Source organism: Pimephales promelas, chromosome 17, assembly GCF_988280905.1.
Source record: "Pimephales promelas chromosome 17, fPimPro1.hap1.1, whole genome shotgun sequence".
Lineage (NCBI taxonomy): Eukaryota > Metazoa > Chordata > Actinopteri > Cypriniformes > Leuciscidae > Pimephales > Pimephales promelas.
In genome coordinates, this window is record NC_142785.1 from 19,761,557 (window position 1) to 19,780,166 (window position 18,610).

Genomic DNA, 18,610 nt, shown 5'->3' on the forward strand with positions numbered 1-18,610 from the left:
AAAGAGCTCTTCCTTTTTTATAACTGGACATTCACTGAAACAAAACTAAGCAGACATTAAGTCTGCATCCATTATCCTAGCTATTACACCACTAATTTCTTTCAAGGAAAAAGAAGCCACACAGATTTGTGGAGAATGCCGGTATGTGGAAATTGCAGTGCTGTTAGACAGCAGTGGATCTGTTGACATGCTCTTTTGTAAACTCAATCACCCCAAATTCCATTTCAGACAGGCAGTCAGTCAGTCACAGACATCATAACTATCCAGCGCCCATTTACGTGGACTCGCAAATATTTGAATTTGGTACACTGTACATTCTGCCTGCCTTTTAATCTGCGTTTGTGGTCTCAGAGGCCTTTAATGCCATAAGAAAAATCTGGATCCAAATGTTTAAAATGGAGTGATTTTCATTTTTTTTAATTACTTTCTTGAATAACAAACACAAAACACCCATACACAGTGAATATAATCTTCTCTGTCAGATTTACATTTGGGGCAAAGTGGTGAGTGAGCTGGATTGTGTTTGTGTCTTAGAAAATGAGTAATATGAAATCTGTTGAGGATCCTAAGCTGAATGGCTCTTGCTCTATTGCAAACTAAAGGTCTATTGGCAAGAGACCAAACTGTCTCCCAGTCATTGTCTGATATATCCACCCCAAGCTCTCTTTCCAAAGTTAATCTGAGGTGTCAACTATACAATAGGAGCTTAGGGCTTTGTAGAAAGAGGAGATCAAATTTTGCGTAATAGGGTTTAAAAGTATCTTCTCAATTACTGAGAATGAATATTTGGAAGTAAGTGTAGTGCCTCTAAATATATAATCTAAAAAAAAGTTGTGGGGGTAAGTTATATTTTAAAATGGAGTGATTTTCTAATGGTTTACTTTAATTATAAGGCATCATTAACCTTCACAGGTGTGGATCAGTATAAGTACGGAAAGAACAGAGTGGAAGCAGATGCCAAGAAACTCCAAACGAAAGAGGATGAGTTGATGAAGAGGAAGCAGGAGATTCGAAACCGCCTGACCCAGCTGAAAAAAGAGAGAAAGGACCTCCGTACTGCTATAGAGAACAACACAGGTGAGAATATGGCATTTGAGTGTTATTGAATCCGTGTCAGCATCAATGACAAATTAGAGTTACGAACAGGAAATCTGTTTTTAAAAAGTTTGTAGAAATTAGCTCTTTCATGTTATTTTCATATGATTAAAAAACAACTTTTTTTACAAAAAAGTTCAATGTTTTTAACAAAATTTGTATACTCTAAAATTGTGATTTTAACCATCAAGTGAAAAGTAAGTAAAACATAGTTTCCTTATTCAGAACCGTTCAAGTTTTTTTTTTTTTTTTTTTTTTTTTTTTTAAGAAGTTAGTAATTTTACTCTGAAAGGCTCAAAGGATTGAAAGTGACAGTCAGACATTTAAAATGTTACAAAAGATTTTTATTTCAAATAATGTATATCGTTGATGACATCATTTTTACAGAACTGCTTTATAAATATAGACATAGATTATAGATTCGGTTTACAACGTAACTGAATAAACACTAAACTGACTTCGGCTGAACAACAGCCAAAATGCATGGTTTTCCTGTTGTCACTGTAGAGCTGCTTCGAAGCGATCTGTAATAGAGTGCCGAAGTGATGACGTCACTTTGTAGGACAACTTGGAAGTTAGCTGTGCATGGGTTCCCTCGATCGAAAAGCTATGCATTTTCCCCATTGACTTTTGGAAATTCGCAAAAAATAAGATCTGTGTTCAATAGAGTTGTGACCCTTACATGTTTTGTCTATCAAGATAATCTTTACAAGTTAATCCAAAATGTATACATTTTGAAGCCTATATAAAGTTCAAAAAACCACAAGCAGGTTATAACTAGTGTGTTTTATGTCATAATCAAAACGTGAAAATATTTACTTGTGACTTGACTTGTATCCTAAAAAAAAATGAAAATGAATTTATTAATTATTAGTAGTATCCTTTAAGCAGCACAACTATTTTCAACATTGATAATTATAATAACAAACCCAAACTTTTAAACTGCTGTGTACTTAGAATGTTCTCTTTGTATTTATGTTGGTTTCTTATGGATTTAGTAAAACCTTCATGTGCAAAAGTAAAAACATATTTTCATTATACCTTAAACAGACATTTAATCATTATTTTAAATTGTTAATGTAAAAGTGTATTCATTCATAAATAAAATATCATTAAGTTATTTGAGGGTTATACCACATGGCCATTTACAACCTGAACTAACCTTGCCTTGTCATAAAAAGAGACTTGCTGAAATATTTTTAGAGACTTGCTGTCCTTGACATACGTAGTCATGAAGATTTTTCAGGTGTGACATCATTTTCTCTTTGATTTTTGTTTCCCTGTTATGACTCTCCTCATAAGTCATACCACGTTTGATTTGGCACACAAAAAAATGTATAACATGTTTTGCCATGTGCCTTTAAATTCAGCAGCAGTATTGTGCAAAAAGTCTCTTAAATGACAACTATAACCTCAACCTCTGTTTATTCGACCCAGGCAAGCGTTCTCTGGCATCTTTGACAGAGAGACTTAAGAAAGTGGAGGATGAATGCAAACTAAAAGAGGATGAACGAGTCAATCTGGAGCTGGAACTGACGGAGGTGAAGGAGAGTCTGAAGAAAGCCCTGAATGGTGGCGTCACCCTGGGCCTGACCATTGAACCCAAAACAGGCAGCTCCAGCCCACAGGTCTGGAAAAACAGCCACAAATTCTCCAATATAGACATGATGTAACACTAACTGTAGGTTTGTGTCGCGCTCAGTTCTTGATGATAAAGAAAAGCAAGTATCAAAATGTCTCGTCTGTCTTTAGTCTCCAGTGTTAATGAGGCGTACGTTGGACAACTCGCCCTTCTCCAGCTGTGACACCAGTGACACTGAGACCTGCTCTCTGCCAGTCAACAGCGCGTCTCTGCTGCGCCGCCAGACACAACAGAAAGCCTCACCTGTGCGAGGACACGTCCTCAGGAAAGCCAAGGTCAGTAACTACATACATGTGTAATAAAAACATGAGCCTTCAATTATATTTATTTTAGAATGTTTACAGTGCATAATATTGTCCCCTATGAACTCAATCTGTATTCCTTTTTTTTTTTTTTTGCAGGAATGGGAGATGAAATCTGGCACATAAGTTCTTTTCCTCCAACTTTTCACTTTCATTATATCTATTTATTTAATTTTGTCCATATATGAGTAATGTTGAAATTTAATTGACTGAACCATAGACACTATTTTCCAGAATTAATTCTGGAAGACTTTGACTGAGTCCGGTGCCTTTAATCGTTGTAGTATTATCATTGGGCTATGGTTTGACTAGAGCTATTAATTTACATTTACATGTATCGGGTTTATTAAAAGCAACTTACAAATGTGGGGCCAACAGCTGTGCCACAATACCAAATTTCAGTAGTAAACTATAACAATACAAAAAACAATACCGTTCAAAAGCTTGAGGTCAGCAATATTTGTTTTTACTTTTAAAGAAATTAATACTTTTATTCAGCAAGGATGCATTCAATTGATCAAACGTGACAGTTAAGATATTTATAATGTTATAAAACGATCCTAATTTTTTTTAGCACTTTCCACAGTAGTCAACATGGATTATAATAAGAAATGTTTATTTAGCACTAAATCTAAAGTATATTAGAATGATTTCTGAAGGATCATGTGACACTGAAGACTGGAGTAATGACTGCTGGAAATTTAGCTTTAAAATATATTAAAATAGAAAACAGTTATTTTACATTGTAATAACATTTCCTAATAATACTGTTTTTATTGTGTTTTGGATTAAATAAATGCAGCCTTGCAGCAGAAGAGATTTCTTTGTTATCATGAAATGAACACAGAACATGTCAAATTATGGTCCATAACTTAAAATCTTAATATTATGCACGCAAAGCTCACTGGTCTCAGTTGGTAATCACTTACAAGTCTATAAGTCTGTTTATTTCTTCAACAAGAAGCCATTAATGGAAGACAAAATCTCCAAGTATTTATTTGTAAATGTTTAAGTAAATATAAGCTTTTTTGTTTGTCTCTTGATGTTTAGTAATGCCTTTCAATCGGCTTCACACTAGTTGTAGAGAGCAGCTATGTCTTATAAATGTAAATTAAATAACGTGATCACTCAAAGCTTGTTCTTTTCAGAAAAAGTGTAATCTGTTTGAAAGTATTTTACCAGCGTCGTCTCCTCCTCCTCTGTGTCTGGCCCATTATTTTCAATCCAGTGGTCAGGCCAAACTTTTGGCTATGTTAACAACAGCCCATGGGGAACAGGGCAGCTCAGGCCAGGGTGTGGTCCTCTGTTGGCCGACTGCTCTGGAAACTGGGTCTGAAAGTACAGCTCTTCCCCTCCACCGAAAACACTGTATCCACTGCAATGAAACTGTAATGCGTCATACACTGACAGTTAAACATGCACTGTAAGTGTGCATACAGTATGTTAAGTTTCATTCAGTTGTTATATGTGCAGGTGCAAGAGATAATCTATTTGCTTCCAAAAACCAAATGTTTGTTTGAACAAAACAATGAAAAGTTTAGGCTATAGCATCCTGATATGTTTTGCTTTTGACCACTCAAAAGTCCAGTCACCTGACAGACTGAAAATGGTGCTTTTAAGCAATGCTTAAACCATTCACTCCTAATTCAGCCAGATCATGGAGTCTTGGTGCTTAATTTAGATATTAATGTTCAAGGTACATTTACAGTAAAGGTCAGCTTTTGATTTGAGGCTACATATTTTCAAGCCACACTACAAGCGGGTGCTGTGTAAATATAATTGTACTTTTTCTACTTGGGGGCCCATAGGTCTTTAGAGCTTTTCTTTATCCAGTCATTTTGTAAAAGTCCGCTCTGGATGAAACCTTGGTATGTAGAGAAATCTCTTTAGAAGTTATCTTTGTCTCCAGTTCAAAGTAGATGGGATGCTTCAATCTTTCTGCACGACTGCTTGTTCTTAGGTTGAGTCCGCTTTCAGCCTCACTTTGCAGAAATAAAGTAACGTGGAATGTGAACAGTTTTGCTTTAAATGTCATTTTGCTTTGAGGGTTGGAGTAAAGACTGAATTGTTTGTTTTGCACCTTATGTATTACTTAGTTTTATTTTGCTGATGACTGTTGTCAACTTGGCAACAAAAGGACTGTACATAGAAATAAACTGCTTTTCAAAATGTGCTTGTGTGTGTGATTATGTACCAATGTGTGTATTTGCTGTAAATGCCGTGATATACCACAGCTGGCAACATTTTTTCTATTTATGAAACTATTTACTGTCCCAATGACCTGGAGTCTCATGTGCGCATATTTCATCCTAAAGTTTGCATACACAAAAGTTTTCAGATTTATTAAATATCCATGTGTACGACACAGAACCTGCGCAAAATTAGTAGATTGTGTGTATGCATCTCCTTCCCGAAATTATCATATATGAAGCTTAAACGCCTAGTTTTGAATATGTACACTCACCTAAAGGATTATTAGGAACACCATACTAATATTGTGTTGTCCCCCTTTCGCTGTCAGAACTGCCTTCATTCTGCGTGGCATTGATTCAACAAGGTGCTGAAAGCATTCTTTAGAAATGTTGGCCCATATTGATAGGATAGCATCTTGCGGCTGATGGAGATTTGTGGGATACACATCCAGGGCACGAAGCTCCCGGTCCACCACTTCCCAAATATACTCGATTGAGTTGAGATCTGGTGACTGTAGGGGCCATTTTATTACAGTGAACTCATTGTCATGTTCAAGAAACCAATTTGAAATGATTCGAGCTTTGTGACATGGTGCATTATCCTGCTGGAGGTAGCCATCAGAGGATGGGTACATGGTGGCCATAAAGGGTTGGACATGGTCAGAAACAATGCTCAGGTTGACCGTGGCATTTAAACGATGCCCAATTGGCACTAAGGGGCATAAAGTGTGCCAAGAAAACATCCCCCACACCATTACACCACCACCACCACCAGCCTGCACAGTGGTAACAAGGCATGATGGATCCATGTTCTCATTCTGTTTATGCCAAATTCTGACTCTACCATCTGAATGTCTCAACAGAAATCGAGACTCATCAGACCAGGCAACACTCATCAGACCAGGCGACCTTGTGCGTACGCATATTAAACCATGAACATAACTATTTTTACCATAACATATGTTTATCTGCCTATTTCGATATGTGTAAAAACAATTCGCACATTTTAACTCCTCACTTATGGAGCTATTAATATGACAAAATAATTAGAATTTGTAAATTTGAATTATTTGCAAGTCTAACAAAGTTGAATTTTAGGTGGTAGTTTAAATAGTTCTGAATTTGAATTAGTGAAATAGAAATAGTTCTGAAATGTATCAAACTGAAAGGTTTTTATGGCTGAATTTTAAAGACATGTATTTTCAAACAGTTAGTTTTTTGTTCTGAATTCAAATACTGCAAATATTCAGTTTAAAACAATACAGATTCAAGTTTTCAAGTTGAAAAAATTCGGATCTTCAAATTCAGTTTTCTAAAATTCAATGTCAAAAATTCAACGTCAAAAATTCGGGTCTTACAGAAAGTACTGTAGGTCACAGGTCATCCACAGGGAAGAGTAGATGATCGCAGAAAAGTCGATCAGAGCATTTCGGCCAATTAGGGACTGCAGAAGTTTTCCAGCTGAATGTGGTGGTGGTGGTTCAAGAGGGTGCCACTCTCTGACTCTGATCATGAATCGCCCAGAGTGATTAAACATGGATTATTTTGTTTATATGTTAAGGGGCCTAAAGTGTGCCAAGAACCCGTAACCTCTGACACTATAGGCAAAATATCTACCACTAGACCATTGAAACACTCAAAATCAACAAATATTTACGGATCGATCCATTCTTTTACGGGTTGAGCAGAAAGGCTGCAGTTTCAATGCTCAAATGTATGAATATCTATCTGCAAATACATGGAAAACTCCGCTAGAGGGCAGAACTGTGTTTCTCAAATGTTTACCACCATCGAGTGATTTTACCGAAGAAGAGAGAAACGTTTAGCCCTCGAATAGTAGTTTTCTCCTTCCATTTTAATATTTTATTTACATCGACAGTATTATTTAGCACGCAGTGGAATTTTCCGGTAAAGATGAATGAGGATATTTTGACCACTCTGAAAATACTGATCATTGGAGAAAGCGGGGTGGGCAAATCCAGGTATGAGATTAAGAGACTTAAAGTTTACAGATGTCAGCTAATAAAATAACAACAACAATAACTCACAAACTGCGCGAGCTGCTTATTAAAACCTAGCTTTAGATCTCTAGCTTATTAAAACCATCTCACCTAGCTTTAGATCTCTAGCTGATTAAAACCATCTCACCTAGCTTTAACGTTTGATCTGTAGCTTATTAAAACAATCTCACCTAGAATTAGGCTCCGGATGTTTGTAAATATTTAAAGAATTGATCTATTCTTCTCAAATTCCCATTACACACATGACATATATATGCAGATGTGGGCAACTTTGTAAATTTCTGGATGTTTTTATTAAGAAGAAAAGTAGTCTCTTTTGTAATACACAAAGCTGCCAACCACATTTCACTTCCCCTCTTCTCTCTCTTTCAGTCTTCTTTTAAGATTTACAGATGATACGTTTGATCCAGAAATTGGTGCAACAATTGGTAAGTGTGTTAAATCATATGACAATAAAAAAGGTAATGATGATAGAGGCCCAGCACACATAAAAACAGAGAGGTTTAAACCTCTGAAGTGAAGTCTCGTCTCTGCTGGTCTTACTTGAAAAACAGCTTTGCTGGCATTGTTGAAAATCTAGAACTAAAAGTACAACTTTAAATATTGAAAAAAGTATATTTATGCTTGTCAAATCCTGTTTACCAGCTACACTTTTCACTAGTGTCTTTACAATGAAGATCAATGTATAATCTACTGGTTTTTACCTTATATGTCATGGAAACGAATGAGTTGCCAAAGCCGTGGCCGTCACTTTGACACATAGGTTGACGTGTGTTGGTGGTGTGACAGCCATTTTCTTTTCAAAGCCCCCCAGTTCGATCCAAACCAAACCACAGTCCAGATCTCCTTCTTTGGCTTCCTCTGGTAAATCTGTCAGTGCTGTGTTGAAATGCAGGAGTATTTCATGCCTCCAGATCTTTCATTCACAGAGCGCTGAGAGATTTATTCCCCTGTCAACTTTACACATACTTTCATTTTTCTTTTATGAATGTAAATCACTTATGTTTGTAAGTGATGTGGCTTTGTTGAGTGATGAGACAGGTGGTCGAGTCGTCCTATTTTCTTTTTTATCAGGATGCAATAAACCCACAATTCCCCATTCAACCGTAAATTCTGGTCTTTCTAACTTTAGTCTCTCTGGGCTTGTTGCCTGACAAATATCTTGGTCCATCAAAATTAGATCCGCCTCACTAAATATGTATGGTTTTACCATAAACCTCATAAAGCATCTAGACTGTATTTCCTTATTTTGAATTGTTTTAGTAATGTCCATATTTGATAATGTGTCTGTTTCACACACATACACAATATTTTTTCAATGTGTTTTAAACTGATAAATTGATTTTCCAATTAAGGTGTTGATTTTAAGGTGAAAACCCTGGCTGTGGATGGAAACAGAGCAAAGCTAGCAATATGGGTGAGTAGTCAACTATGTTTATGAGTTTAGAGGAGCACCGATTTATGTTTTGGTTAGGTTAAATATGTTTGATTGTTCGTTAGTTAGACATTTATTCTCCAGGAAAACAGGTATTAGTTTGGACATTACTGAATGGGACATGCATGTACAAACGGTTGGCTGTGCTTCACTAACATACCACAAGATGACAGTGTTGTTCCCTCCTTTATTCCCCAACGAAGTCTACCCTTTTCTTTTTTTAACACCATTTCACTTGAAGGCTGATTTTGTTTAATGTTTACAGGACACTGCAGGTCAGGAACGTTTTCGAACTTTAACACCCAGTTACTACAGAGGAGCTCAGGGTGTCATTCTGGGTAAGCAAGCATGAACTATACAATTAAAACTTTAGACTGCTTTATATTGATCCAAAGTGTTTATGTAACCAGCACAATTACAGTCTGATTAAATGGAATGGTGTCAAATGTTGTCATTTATGCATAAATCTAATTTCATGTGTTCTTCACTATCGCCTATTTAATGTTGTTGTCATATTGTCTTTTCAGTGTATGATGTCTCTAGGCGGGAGACTTTTGCTAAGCTGGAGAATTGGTTGAATGAGCTGGACACATACTGTACAAGAAATGACCTTGTCAAGATGCTTGTGGGAAACAAAATTGATAAGGTAAGTTACACTTTTTGCATTTTAGGTTTTTTTTTTTTTATGTAGCTAATACAGACTTTCAACATATTGTCATACTGTATATTTCCCTATATAGTCCCATATATTTCTTTAAACCACCTGCCTGTACCCAATTCCTAAAGCCTGACTGCTTCATTTCTAAAAAGTAGTAGTTATTCTGGATTTAATAATGGACATGGAAAAACCCGTCCTGTATTTGTAAATCTTATAAAAAACAATGAGGGATTTTTCTCTCTTTGTGCAGGATGACCGTGAGATAGAGCGAGACGAGGGTCTGAAGTTTGCTAGAAAACATTCCATGCTTTTTATCGGTGAGTTGTCACTAGGATGTTCCCTTCATACTGTGATGAATTACTCATTAAAACATTAGCTTTAAATAGGAATGCTTTGCCTTTTTACTTTGGTTTCAGTTCCCATATTTCATTTCAAGATTCATCACCTTCACATATGGAACAATCAGACTTTTGACGTAAGCTAGTTTATTTAACGGCCCTAATACACACAAGGTTACTATTTTTAAACTCTTTGGGCCCATTTGCTTAAAACAAAGATTATGTTATTTAATTGAAAGATGGGTTATTTGTATAAATTGAGCATTCATTTATTATGACAGTAAATTCAAGTCAAACTTTTCAATGGTTCTGATTTATTTCTCATTTGAGCTTGTGTAATTGTAACCGTCCTGTATATGTATTTGTGGGTGACGTCCTGCATTCTTCTGCGCTGTGGGTTTGGTTTGTAAGTCATGTGACACGCCTCATGAGTGGGTATGTAAGCAGCAATCTGTCTGAATTAGCCGTGAAGCCCTCACACCAAATGAAAACTGCAGATGGACAATATGGCTGGAGCCCATGTGCTGGAGTCCAATGCTGCTGCTCTTCTTTTTTTCAAATTTAATGTTTCCTATCCCCTTCACCTTTCTGCTGACTTTTAATATTAAAAACCAAGTGTTTCTTGCACAACTGACCACACACACACGCACACACACAAACACACACACACACACACACACACACATATATATATATATATATACATACACAGTGGGTACGGAAAGTATTCAGACCCCCTTAAATTTTTCACTCTTTGTTATATTGCAGCCATTTGCTAAAATCATTTAAGTTCGGTTTTTTCCCCTCATTATTGTACACACAGCATCCCATATTGACAGAAAAACACAGAATTGTTGACATTTTTGCACATTTATTAAAAACGAAAAACTGAAATATCACATGGTGCTAAGTATTCAGACCCTTTGCTGTGACACTCATATATTTAACTCAGATGCTGTCTATTTCTTCTGATCATCCTTGAGATGGTTCTACACCTTCCTTTCAGTCCAGCTGTGTTTGATTATGCTGACTGGACTTGATTAGGAAAGCCACACACCTGTATATATAAGACCTTACAGCTCACAGTGCATGTCAGAGCAAATGAGAATCATGAGGTCAAAGGAACTGCCCGAAGAGCTCAGAGACAGAATTGTGGCAAGGCACAGATCTGGCCAAGGTTACAAAAAAAATTATTCTGCACTTAAAGGGATAGTTCACTTTGAAAATAATTTTTGATATGTTTTAGCTTACCTCAAGGGCATCCAAGATGTAGGTGTCTTTGTTTCCACAGTATTTTCAATTTTGACATTTTTCAGTCAAACCGTTGTTGTCTATCAGTCATACACTGGAGGCTAAGGGGGTCCACCAAAAAGCATGCACAGAGAAGTCAAAATTAAACATGATTTAATGACTCGTAAATGTAAGTACACATTGATGGCCTAAGACACGAAACGAGCGGTTTTTGTGAGAAAACGAACAGTATTTATATCGTTTTTACCTCGTGTAATCCAAGTGATCTGAATCAGTTGTGTAATGTCCAACTGAACCGAACTGAATCAGTTCAATGTTACTCCGGAAGTGAACGCTTGCGTGTGACGTCACTCAATATTTACACGGAGTTTTACCTTTTACTTAACATATTTAGATATACCGAAATCGTCTTCCATTGCAGTTTCCCGTATATCTAAATGTGTTTTAGTGAAAGGTAAAACTTCCGAAATCTCTGTATAAACAAAGAGTGATGTAGGCGCGCATGCGATCACTTCAAACACATGCGCAAACCGAAGCTCCCGTGCCGTCAGATCATTTTGTCATGGCTATGATTACAAGAGGTAAAACAATATAAATACTGTTCGTTTTCTCACACAAACCGCTCGTTTCGTGTCTTAGGCCATCAATGTGTACATACATGTACGAGTCATTAAATCATGTTTAATTTTGACTTCTCTGTGCATGCTCTTTGGTGGACCCTATTAGCCTCCAGTTTATGACTGATAGACAACAACGGTTTGACCAAAAAATTAAATTTCAAAATTGAAAATGCTGTGGAAACAAAGACACCTACATCTTGGATCCCCTTGAGGTAAGCTAAAACATATCAAAAATTAATTTTAAAGTGAACTATCCCTTTAAGGGTCCTAATAGCACGGTGGCAGTGGAAGTTGTGTCAGCGCATTTCCAGAGAAAATAAAATCAACCCATTGTTTCTTCAGAGGCTCGGATGAACTAAAAAATACTTTTGTGTTCATTTGTACATTCGAACGCTAATCAACTGCCATGCTTTGCTTGCTTGTTTGCAAGCCATTATATCTCTCGAGAAGAAACTTAATTGGCGCTTGTGCGTTCGTACATCCTAGCTTATTTTCTCATGGGTGAGCCACGTTCTCTGGGTGGGCAAAGCAAAGAAAGGGGAGGTTATCTTTCCCCGTATGACGTCATACGAAGGACATTCAACATCAACATCATATCTGCTGTAACGTATGAATTGCGAATATATCTGTATAATATAGTATATGTTATACTTTTTACAGTGTCTAATTGTAACTCAATTTTTACAGTGTCGATTTATTTCTCTGCTGGTGCCTTTGACGTCACAACTCAGGATAGTAGTTAGTTAAAGTTTTTGTGGTGATATCCAATCAGCAATATCATGTTGTTATTTTTCTGTGGCTCCTTAGTGATTGGTCTCATGTTATAGATTTCTCCAGGTGATATAGTCTATGTAGTATTTGTACACATCTCTCTCTCTCTGTTTCTCTCTCTCTCTTTCTTTCATGCAGAGGCCAGTGCTAAGACGAGGGATGGTGTTCAATGTGCATTTGAGGAGCTGGTGGAGAAAATCCTGCAGACTCCTGGCTTGTGGGAGAGCGTGCACAAGACAAGAGGAGTTGCCCTGTCTGAACTCTCTCAAACGTCTCAAGGAGGCTGTGGGGGATATTGCTCACTTCTCTAACCCACAAACTGATGTCTAAATAGTGCAGGTTAGATTAGTTAACACACACACACACACACACACAAGCAAAGTTGTCATAAGAAAATCATAAGTCATATCACAAGCTTAAAGCATTGATCATTTAACAGAGCGACATACAAGGATGCTGGCTGGAAAACTTTATATGCCTTAGAGGGTTCTTTGCCTTTTTTTTTTCTTTTTTTTTTTAGGGATGACATTTATTTAAAGAACTCTATTGATGGCATGCTCATCGTTTGTATCCAGGAGGGGGATAAAAAAGCTTGATTACTCCATTATACCTCAGATCAGTTTGCTTTTTGGTTTGTATATTTTTCGTAATGTTTTACTTTGTTTTGTCCCAGTGCCTGTGTTTCTTATTTAGTGAGAGGTAAACACTCATCAGTCTAACTCGACCTTTCAAACTGCTGGAATGAGACCTCAGTAGAACACAGATTTCCATCAGCATCTCCTTGATGTCTGCAACATGCGGAACACCATTCTGTCTTTATCTGTCTATCTTTGCATCCCACTTTTTCCTACTGTCAGTCACTTGTTAACTCTCTTTCCTCTCTCTTGGTACACGTATCTGTCTTAAATTCAGTTCTATCTCTGTTTCTCCACGTCCCTCGGTCTATATAGAATTATAGAGTTACCAAGGTTTTGGATCTGTATTTTACTACTTTTATTGATTTGGACTGCCCACTTAAAAATGTGTTTTTGAAGGGTTTATTAATCAAAGAGATTGGCAGAATAAATCTCTATTACACACATAAAAATAGGGTTAAAATAACTAGAATAGTGAAGAATCGATGGACAGTGTAACACTTACTGTCCTGACATGTCCGTCCATCTCAGAGAAAGGAAAAAAAAAAGTTTAAAAATCCTTCGAGTGAGTCATTGGGGTGTGACTATAGATGGCTGGTTTTCACATACTCGCAAATGGAACAAAAGAACAAATTTAGAAATAATAAATGTTCCCCCAAAAAATGTACGACGATTAATAATAGCGATGCCAAATGAATATTTCCATTCTCCTGGTTTAATCTGGACTATGGACTATTCGATCTGGACTATTTAGTCTGTTCTGTTTGTTTTAGAGAAACATCCAGGGGGTCCCAGATGTCTAGTCTTGTATTCATTGCTTAAAAACTGGGTGGTAAAGTCCTCCGTTTCAGAAAGTGTGTGGCACACGTGGAAGGAAACGCTGGGTTTGTATGTACTAATTTTGAGCATTTATGCATTCCTTTTTATTTGTTTTTAAAAATGTGCTGATTATTAGACTATTATATATGTATTGTATGGTTTCCATATGCATGAAATGATGTCTTCTGTCTTTTAGGGCAGTTATATGTAATAGTGTATTTTTTAACCTTTCACTACATCCTCCCATATGAGTTAATGATTGATTCGAGGACTTTAATTTTGAATTAATCACATTTCTCTGTTTTATAGATATTTGTATGTAAGTTATTGCTATTCAGCACTAAATCCAAAAAGCATAATACACAAGAATGCATTTACACAATATTGCATACTGTTATTGCACATGAATTGCTGTATGTAAATATTTGCAAGAAATGCTCTTAAATACATTGTAATGTTGATGTTGATGACTCTCCTCTCTATAATGCTGAACTTGAAATGACAATATTTTGTCTGTGAATATTCTCCCCTCTCTCTCTTTCTCTCTTTCTCTCATACCTTTTCCAGCAGTGAGTTCTTGTTAAATATGACCCACCACAGGAATGTATCTCCAAGCCTCTGTGATTTCACCGTTTCCCGTTACATTTCTGTGTGAACACTGTAGTGACTGAAGTGTTTGCTTATTCACATGTTCAGACGGCATCTTCATATGGTTTCTGCACCCGTCCGATGTGATGAAGCCAAATTATTGTATTTGGACAGAGAGGTAGGTCCGGTAACCATAGTGATTACAGGTTTTTCACTGTGGATATGTCTTCAGAGCTGTTTGACTGAGAGGTGTGTAATTCTTAGTTGAAAAATGAAGGCATAGCTGGAAAATCTTCTTGGATTAAATTCAAATTTTGAAGAAAGCATGTGTCGATCATACATTAATGGCGATTTGTGGCATCCATACGGTATTGTCCTTAAATGACTGGCGGTCCATGCTATAGTTCTGTAATTCAGTATGTTATATTTCCTCCAGAGTCTTCCCTAAATGCTTCCACCTGCCAGTTTTACCTTTCTCTTGGATCAGGAACGGATATTCCAGGCACAATATTATAATTGCATAATACAATACTGAGGCCTAATTACGCTGCTGGTTAGGGTAGTTTAAAAGCATGGTTTGGAACAGTATTCTGGGGATCAGTGTCCAAAATTCGACTTTTGCGAGTGACTATATCCCCATTTTGGTATTTTCGGGTAAAGTGTATTTATCGACTTTGGTTTGGATTCTTAGGCCCCTGACTTGAGTTTTTAACATTGCATTTTTTTTTCTGGCTGCCTCAACAGTGGAGTCAGGCTATGGTAAGGTTGTTGTTGTTTTTGCATTATCTACACTTATTTTAGGGAGAAATCTGTGGAAAGAGTTTATAAATTCCCAGAGAATACAACACTCTTAATGTTATCTGCATAATAAAAATGAACATTTTGTCATCATTTACTTATCCTCAAGATGTTTCAAAACTGTATTTATTCTTCTGCTTGATACTTAGGAAGATATTTTGAAGAATGTTGGTAACCCATCAGTTGATTGACTTCCAAAGTAGGAAAAAAAATGATGGAAGGCAATGGGGTCCAACAACATTTTGGTTACCAACTGTAATAAGGTAAGTAATTCAGGGAACAAGGAGGCGGGAACCGGCGAAAGTAACCCCTCAAAGTTTACTGGTGTGCGCACACACTTAATCAGAACATAACATAAAAGTCCAGGCCCGGTCCCTCACTGTCACACCACCTCACAGGCTTTCTCGCTGGTCTCGACCTCGACGTCGTCCTGCTTGCCACACCGACATTCTTCAAAATATCTTCCTTTGTTATCAGCAGAAGAAAGAAATTCATACAGGTTTGAAACAACTTGAGAGTGAGTAAATGATGATAGAATCCCCCTCCTAAGTGAACTATTAGGGTGCTGTAGATCTTTGTAAATGTATCTTTTGCTGGATCTTTTGACAAAAAATATTAAGTCAATATTTTGACCTTTCCACAACAAAATTCAATGTAGTCTGTTTTAATCTGACTATGCATATTTAGTCTGTAAAAATAACGTTGATAATGATCATTGACATTCATTTTGTGCAGAAGTAAATTGTAATATTAGGTTTATGAGTAAATATGTCATATCTAGGCTATAGCCAGTATGTGTTTGGGTTAGTTGACCCACAAACAAAGTGCTTCAGTTTACCGTTCTTTATCCACTGTTGCCTCGGCTCAAGCAGTTCAAGCCCCTACAATATTGATGATCTTTCTAGATTTTTCTTCATTAAGAAACATTGTTAGTGCATTGTTAATAGCGTTGTTTGTTTTTTTCTCATCTCATATATATTTTTCTTTACATATTCTTTGACTCAATGACCATTTTTGTCAGTAATTTAGCTTTATTTTTTTTTTTTATCAATGACCGTTTTGTTAGTAATTTAACTTTATTTTTTTTATCAATGACCATTTTTGTCAGTAATTTATCCAGCGTTGTTTTTTTTTCTCATCTCATATACATTTTTCTTATATTCTTTGACTCAATTACCATTTTTGTCAGTAATTTAGCTAAATTTATTTTTATCAATGACCAGTTTTGTCAGTAATTTAGCTGGTGAGATTAACACTGCTGGCGTTTGAATCTGTGTCGCCTTCTATGAAGACTGTCTGTGGGTTCTGTTTTCCAGACACTGTTCGCTCATTACACCAAACTGAGCGTTTATATCTGTACATTTCTGTCTAGGCCATCAGCTCATGTCTCATTAACCATAATCTTTTATGCTTTCTTTCCCCCTCTCTCTCGTGCATGGCTCAGTGCTCAGACGGCCTCTCTGAGGGCTCATCGCACTGTCCTGCATGAGATCATTATGAGACTGCAATAGTGGTTTCAAAAGGTGTCGAGTTCCCGAAAAATCACTGCGTTTGGCCTACTCACACGCCCTGCTCTCGTTATCAGTTTGATAGATTTGCCGTGTCTGTCGGGGGAACACAGCCAAAGCAGTTGTGGGTCGGAGGATGGCTTGCGGAAAGTGCACGAAGGGTCAGGGTTTAGCCATGATTTGGGAATCTGTATTTCACTCTAGAGGCACATTTAGCGCATCGTGCTGTGTATAAACCAAAGGAACATTTTCATTAGAGTTATACGGTAACTGCATCTTAATGTGTGGTGAAATGCAGGGTTTCTTTGTACCACGGATCCTCTAGTTATTGATGGCATATTTGGCTAGATTTTAAGTCTCAGTTAAGCGTGACATTGGTCTGAAAAGCAATTTGCTTGGCTGCAATCCATTTTCAAATCCAGAATGGGACTCTATCAGGATCTGAAACAGTATTTATGTTAAGGATCAAGTTGATTAGAAAAGTCTGTGTAAGACGTGTCATTTTTTGCAATAATCCTCTGCGACTGTCATAATCAATTGCTTTCAAGTGTTTAAAATGCAGGACCTGTTAGAATAACCACAGTTTATTCTTTCTTGATGATTAGCTTTTCTGACTAGTTGGCATTGGCAATGTACCTTGGAAGTTCTTATTGGTCATAGTGCAGTTCCTTTATAGTCAACCTGAACTTGCAAGCTGTGTGTGGCCTTTCAATGACAGTCTCAATACAAAATTGTTCTTTTAACAAGTTTTGGTTGGATGTAGGCCTAATAACTTTCAGTATCACTACAACATTGGAAAAACATTACAAATTATTATACTGTGCCTCAACAAGTCAAAAACATTAAAAACAGCAGTGTTGGGTTTAATTAATCACTAAGTAATCTAATAATTGCAATTTAATTACTTTTCTCTTAAAAAGTAAAGTATGGGATTGCACTTATTTTTTTCAGTTTTTTAATAAGTTTCTTCTGATATAATTGCATTGAATACTGTGTAGAGTAGACTATAGAACAATTCTATATAAAACAGTGTATTTAACATCAATTTAATGTTTTAAAATCTGTTTTTATGTAACCTCTCTTTAAATACTCTGCTCAGTTCAAGAACAATATATGCAATTGTATATTGTTTATTTGAAAGAATCAAACTTTTTTGTCTATTGTATGGTTAACTGTCCGACAGTGATATGGGATTTAGAAATAAGTAATGCAATATTTTTACAGAGAGAATAGTAATCTAATTACACTGTTGAAGTTACTAGCTACTGTGTAATTAGTAGCTAGTAATTAATTAATTCTTAGAGTATCTTACCCAACACTGCTTAGCAGTCATTTCAGATATATGACTTTTAGAGCAAAGGACTATAAATGCATCTCTTTATTGCACTTTATTTATTTTTTTGACTGCTGCTGACCAACCAATTCACCCTTTGCGTGGAGCTTGATTGACAGGTATGGAAGCAAATAAGAGACATAACTATTCACCCCTTTTGAAATTATTTTACTATGGAAACCATGTATCTGAATTTATTTGTTTCGAATTTACCTCTGAAATTTAAACAGGCCTATAAAAATTCTCTTGATTTCTATTTTAAAAACCTGACTTTCAATTAATATTTTTCAATGCTCACAAATTCAGACACAAAAAAATCAACTATTAGAATTTCAGATAAAATGCATTCAGGTTGATCAAATTCGACTGCCCAAATTCAGATCTCAAATTCGACTGTTCAAATTCATATCTCAAATTCAACTGCTCAAATTCAGATCTCAAATTCAACTGCTCAAATTCAACTGCTCAAATTCAAATCTGAAATTCAACTGCTCAAATTCAAATCTCAACTTCAACTGCTCAAATTCAGATGTCAACTGTTTAACTGCTCAAATTCAGATCTCAAATTCGACTGCTCGAACTCAAGTTGAGATCTGAATTTGAG

At 36.4% G+C, this 18,610-nt stretch overlaps 2 protein-coding genes across 5 annotated transcripts in view; both read left to right on the plus strand.

The window, feature by feature from the left end:
• Window positions 1-5,212, plus strand: part of afap1 (actin filament associated protein 1) — a 58,911-nt gene extending 53,699 nt beyond the window's left edge. For all 3 annotated transcript variants that reach the window (XM_039661420.2, XM_039661419.2, XM_039661421.2), the window contains 4 exons: window positions 913-1,077; window positions 2,533-2,723; window positions 2,848-3,012; window positions 3,139-5,212. In XM_039661420.2, coding sequence (XP_039517354.1) covers window positions 913-1,077; window positions 2,533-2,723; window positions 2,848-3,012; window positions 3,139-3,165 — 548 coding nt within the window. In that variant the 3' untranslated portion in view covers window positions 3,166-5,212. The remainder of the gene's footprint in view (window positions 1-912; window positions 1,078-2,532; window positions 2,724-2,847; window positions 3,013-3,138) is intronic.
• A 1,796-nt stretch (window positions 5,213-7,008) lies between these two features.
• Window positions 7,009-12,979, plus strand: rab18a (RAB18A, member RAS oncogene family). Of its 2 annotated transcripts, XM_089122093.1 has the most exons (8): window positions 7,018-7,213; window positions 7,625-7,680; window positions 8,608-8,669; window positions 8,953-9,025; window positions 9,215-9,333; window positions 9,596-9,662; window positions 12,464-12,664; window positions 12,846-12,979. In XM_089122093.1, exons 1-7 carry the CDS (start codon window positions 7,146-7,148, stop codon window positions 12,634-12,636), a joined length of 618 nt encoding a protein of 205 aa, XP_088978219.1. In that variant the 5' UTR covers window positions 7,018-7,145; the 3' UTR covers window positions 12,637-12,664; window positions 12,846-12,979. The 2 variants fall into 2 exon arrangements, with proteins under 2 accessions (XP_088978220.1, XP_088978219.1); XM_089122094.1 differs by lacking the exon at window positions 12,846-12,979 and having other exon boundaries at window positions 7,009-7,213; window positions 12,464-12,796.
• The last annotated feature ends 5,631 nt before the right edge of the window (window positions 12,980-18,610 follow it).

Coding starts and splice junctions, on each gene's coding strand:
- rab18a (XM_089122094.1), top strand. CDS start 7,146: ATGAATGAGGATATTTTGACCACTCTGAAAATACTGATCATTGGAGAA. Junction 7,681..8,607: donor AGAAATTGGTGCAACAATTG/GTAAGTGTGTTA, acceptor TTTCCAATTAAG/GTGTTGATTTTAAGGTGAAA. Junction 8,670..8,952: donor GAGCAAAGCTAGCAATATGG/GTGAGTAGTCAA, acceptor TAATGTTTACAG/GACACTGCAGGTCAGGAACG.